The 3,822-nt window shown below is 34.2% G+C and overlaps 1 protein-coding gene across 2 annotated transcripts; it reads left to right on the top strand.

Moving 5' to 3' along the window:
* Positions 1–212: 212 nt before the first annotated feature.
* Positions 213–3,494, top strand: LOC104216186 (trihelix transcription factor ASR3-like). Of its 2 annotated transcripts, none has more exons than XM_009766187.2 (2): positions 213–1,414; positions 2,671–3,494. In XM_009766187.2, exons 1-2 carry the CDS (start codon positions 703–705, stop codon positions 3,018–3,020), a joined length of 1,062 nt encoding a protein of 353 aa, XP_009764489.1. In that variant the 5' UTR covers positions 213–702; the 3' UTR covers positions 3,021–3,494. The 2 variants fall into 2 exon arrangements, with proteins under 2 accessions (XP_009764489.1, XP_009764488.1); XM_009766186.2 differs by having other exon boundaries at positions 216–1,410; positions 2,655–3,494.
* The last annotated feature ends 328 nt before the right edge of the window (positions 3,495–3,822 follow it).

The following is a 3,822-nucleotide window of genomic DNA, read 5'->3' as shown; positions in this document are numbered from 1 at the left end:
TTATATTGATACTACTTTTTTTTAAATGACATTTTTTATATCTAAAAATAATTTAATTTTAAATTTTTACTTAATTCCTTAATGAAATAAAGTCACACAAATATTTTGTGATTGTTGTAGATTTTTACTTTTTTTTGAAATTTTGTTTTAGCCAAACTAACATCCCATAAATTGAAACGAAAAAGTAATAAAGCAGGAGTATTTATTATTTCTTGCTTAGCTTCAAAACCCCCCATTATGCCTACATCATAAACCCCTCTCGCTATCTATTCTTTCATTTGGTTCTGCACAACTTTGTGGAGGTATATAGTGGTAGAAATCAGTAGTTTTAGATTTGAACTTTTACTTTTCAAGATCTTTTGAAAATTTTAAGGGGATCTAGCTAGGAGAGTGCCATGCTACATATTTCAAAGTGAATAGCTCTCAATAAAGGCATCTAATTTTCAAGAAAAAGGTAGAAGAAAAGATATGGTGCTTATATTACTGCAACTGCCAGTTCCTTTTTATTACTCCCTTCTCATCATTTCCATTTGCAAACTTCAAAACCAGCCACATGAAATTAAACCTTTAAACACCATGTAATTAACACCCCCCAAAACCCTCATTCTTGAAATACGTAACAATTTTCTTTGACAAAAGCCGAGAGTGAAAAGAAAAAAGAACACCCTTTATTCCTTTTTGCCTAAAGTTGATTTCTTTTGCATGGATAGGGTGGTGGGTAATCAAAGTGGAGGAAGTAACATGTTGAGGGAGTACAGAAAAGGGAATTGGACAGTTGAAGAAACTATGGTTTTAATAGAAGCAAAGAAGATGGATGATGAAAGGAGAATGAAAAGGCAAGGGGAGGGTACTAGTACTGAAATTAGGGGAAATAAACCAGGAGAACTAAGGTGGAAATGGGTGGAGGATTATTGTTGGAAAATGGGGTGTTTGAGGAGCCAAAATCAGTGCAATGACAAGTGGGATAATCTCATGAGGGATTTCAAGAAAGTGAGGGAATATGAAAGAAGAGTGGCTGAGAAAGGAGATGATGGTAATAATAATAATAATAATAATCAAGAAATAATTATCAAGTCATATTGGAAGATTGAGAGGAGTGAAAGGAAAGAGAAGAATTTGCCAACTAATATGTTGCCTGAGATTTATGAGGCATTGGTTCAAGTTGTGGACAGAAAATGTACTCAAAAATTGCTAGTGGGTGGTGGTGGTGGTACTTCTGCTGCTGCTGCTCCTTTAAATCAAAGCACAAGTTTGACTAATTCTTTGTCTCCCACATTGCAACAACAATCTTTTCAAGCTCAAATTGCAGCTTTGCCACTTCCACCACCACCAACATTGTCACCACCAGCAGTAGTAGCACAACAATCAGCTCAGCCACCTAGTCTTCCTTACACTCGACCTTTACCTGCAGTAGGTACTCTTTTCCCACTTTAAATTTCCATTAAATTATAATTAGTTGTATCCTCTGATATTTGAATGATTTTTTTGACACTATCAATTTACCTTAATGTGTGAATGAAGGTTAGTTATATTATCAGGCTACTAGTTAATGTTTTGCATAGAGATTTATTCGTAATTATTACATTTTAATTAAGGGACATTATTTTTGTAGCTACTTTTTACATTGCATAAAACTCAAAACATTTTCATAAAAAGATTGAATAGACAATCTTACTCAATCTAGTAGCAATCAAACCCTACTTGGATATAATGTCTATATTGGTAAACTTGATATCGAATCGGAAAGGTAGGGTGAAGATCTGCGTACACATTATCCTCCCCATACCGTACTTGTGAGATTACACTTGGTTTGTTGTTGTTGGTTAACTTGATATCTTCCGAAAGATAAGCTTTTTGACCCATTGGTGTTGCATTTTGAATCTTGCTTTTTAGAACATCTAATTGGTACCATAACATCCTTTTCTTTCTTCCAACATGAAATAATCATATTTAGTCTACACTATATAGCAATAGTTTTGTATAATCCAAAGACAAACTCTTTGTTTTAGGTATATTTAAGCTAATATAAGTTTGTTGTTCTCTATCTCTGCCATTGAACTCTTAAGATTCACCAACTGATCCTAGTGCTGTTGTTCTCCACAGCCTGCAAAATATCATTAATCTTGATTGCCTCTCTTCTTTGTGCATTCAGTTCCCTTTTGTTTTTTCTAAGTTCTCTTCTCTCTCTCTCCACTCTTTTTTCTCTTTGTATTTATGTCTCTTGGCCTCTTGGGTGAGGTTGGGAACTAGACATTGCTTGCATTTATTTCAATCTCACACATCTGCCTAGGAATAAGTTAACTGTTTTACTGTTTTAACCACAAGATTAGTCATCACCTAATATCTAATTGTTTTAAATTATGTATCAGAAAGAAAAAAAATTCTTATACCAATCTAATTTTACTTGATACAACACGGTTCTTGTCACAATTTGTAGGTTATCAAATCATGCTTGTTACATATTAATATTATGAAATTTAAGTTTCATATATTGATAATATTTTAAATTTTTGCACCATTATGTGTAGTTTATTGTGTTATAGCTGGTTATTTACTATTTATTTTATGTTACTAATTAATACTTTATCAAAGTTAAACTCAAATCAAATTAGTGTTGATATAGTCTTTAATTTACATGTGTTTATGTTTTGGAGATGTGTGATAGCTCAGATCCTGATAGAAGTGAGCATTCAGATTCACCAGCCAAGAGAAGAAGAAAGGGTGAAGGAGAAGGAACAAGTAGTGGTAATAACAACAACATAAACAATTTGCAAGAAGTTGGCTCTGCTATCTTCAAAAGTGCTGCTATTATAGCAGAAACAATTCAAGCTTCTGAAGAGAGAGAGGAGAGAAGGCACAGAGAACTCTTAAGCTTGCATGAGAGAAGGCTGCAAATTGAGGAATCAAAAGCTGAGATCAATAGACAAGGCATCAACGGACTTGTTGATTCTATTAATAGACTTGCCAATTCAATCCTTTCTTTAGCTGGCAATAAGAACCAAGCTGCTCCCCCTAAATAGCTACCTAGTATTACAGTAATTCTTTTCCGGGCAGCCTTGTGCACTAAGTTTCCGCCATGCACGGGTCCAGGGAAGGGCCGGACCACAATGGTCTATTGTACGCAGCCTTACCCTGCATTTCTATAAGAGGCTGTTTTTACGGCTTGAGTTCATTACCTCCTGGTTATGTGTCAACAACTTTACGCCAAGGCTCCCCCTTCCTTTTCCTCATTATGAATTGATTATGGAAAAGGACTTCAAAGTAAACATATAGTAATCGGTATAACTAGGTAGACTATTATTAATCACAGTTGCTTAATGTACATATATCTGATGAACTTGATTATCATTAATTCATGTATCTTGTTTCATTTTGTGGATAATGTTCCACATAATATATCGAGGTTACATCTCAAGATCTCTCTCATGTAATACCAAATCAGAAGGTTTGTCTGTAATAATATCCATTAATGCAATTTTATGATCTTTTTAGTATACACTTTTTTATTGGAGTAATATTTTGAGTAAACTGTCTTCAATAGTTGAATGTTTGTGCCAAATGGCTAAGTAATTAAGGCGAGGATTTCCGTATGGACCTGGTGGGGCAGTAGCAGAAACTGGAGGGATATATACTTCGCTCGTTGATGAAGGCAAACACTAGTTTTCCACGCTATTGTTGCAACGGTCCCAATTCAATTTAAGGCTTAAGCAAATAGGAAGAAATCACTAGCTAATATTTTTTTGTTTCGTTTTTATTTGAACCCGAATCTTAAAAGTTTACACTCACGTTTGTATCTACTAATTTTGTACACGTGATTTTCTT

Source organism: Nicotiana sylvestris, chromosome 2, assembly GCF_000393655.2.
Source record: "Nicotiana sylvestris chromosome 2, ASM39365v2, whole genome shotgun sequence".
NCBI classification, from domain to species: Eukaryota; Viridiplantae; Streptophyta; class Magnoliopsida; order Solanales; family Solanaceae; genus Nicotiana; species Nicotiana sylvestris.
This window is presented reverse-complemented; position numbering and strand designations above follow the sequence as displayed.

Coding starts and splice junctions, on each gene's coding strand:
- LOC104216186 (XM_009766186.2), top strand. CDS start 703: ATGGATAGGGTGGTGGGTAATCAAAGTGGAGGAAGTAACATGTTGAGG. Junction 1,411..2,654: donor ACACTCGACCTTTACCTGCA/GTAGGTACTCTT, acceptor TATGTTTTGGAG/ATGTGTGATAGCTCAGATCC.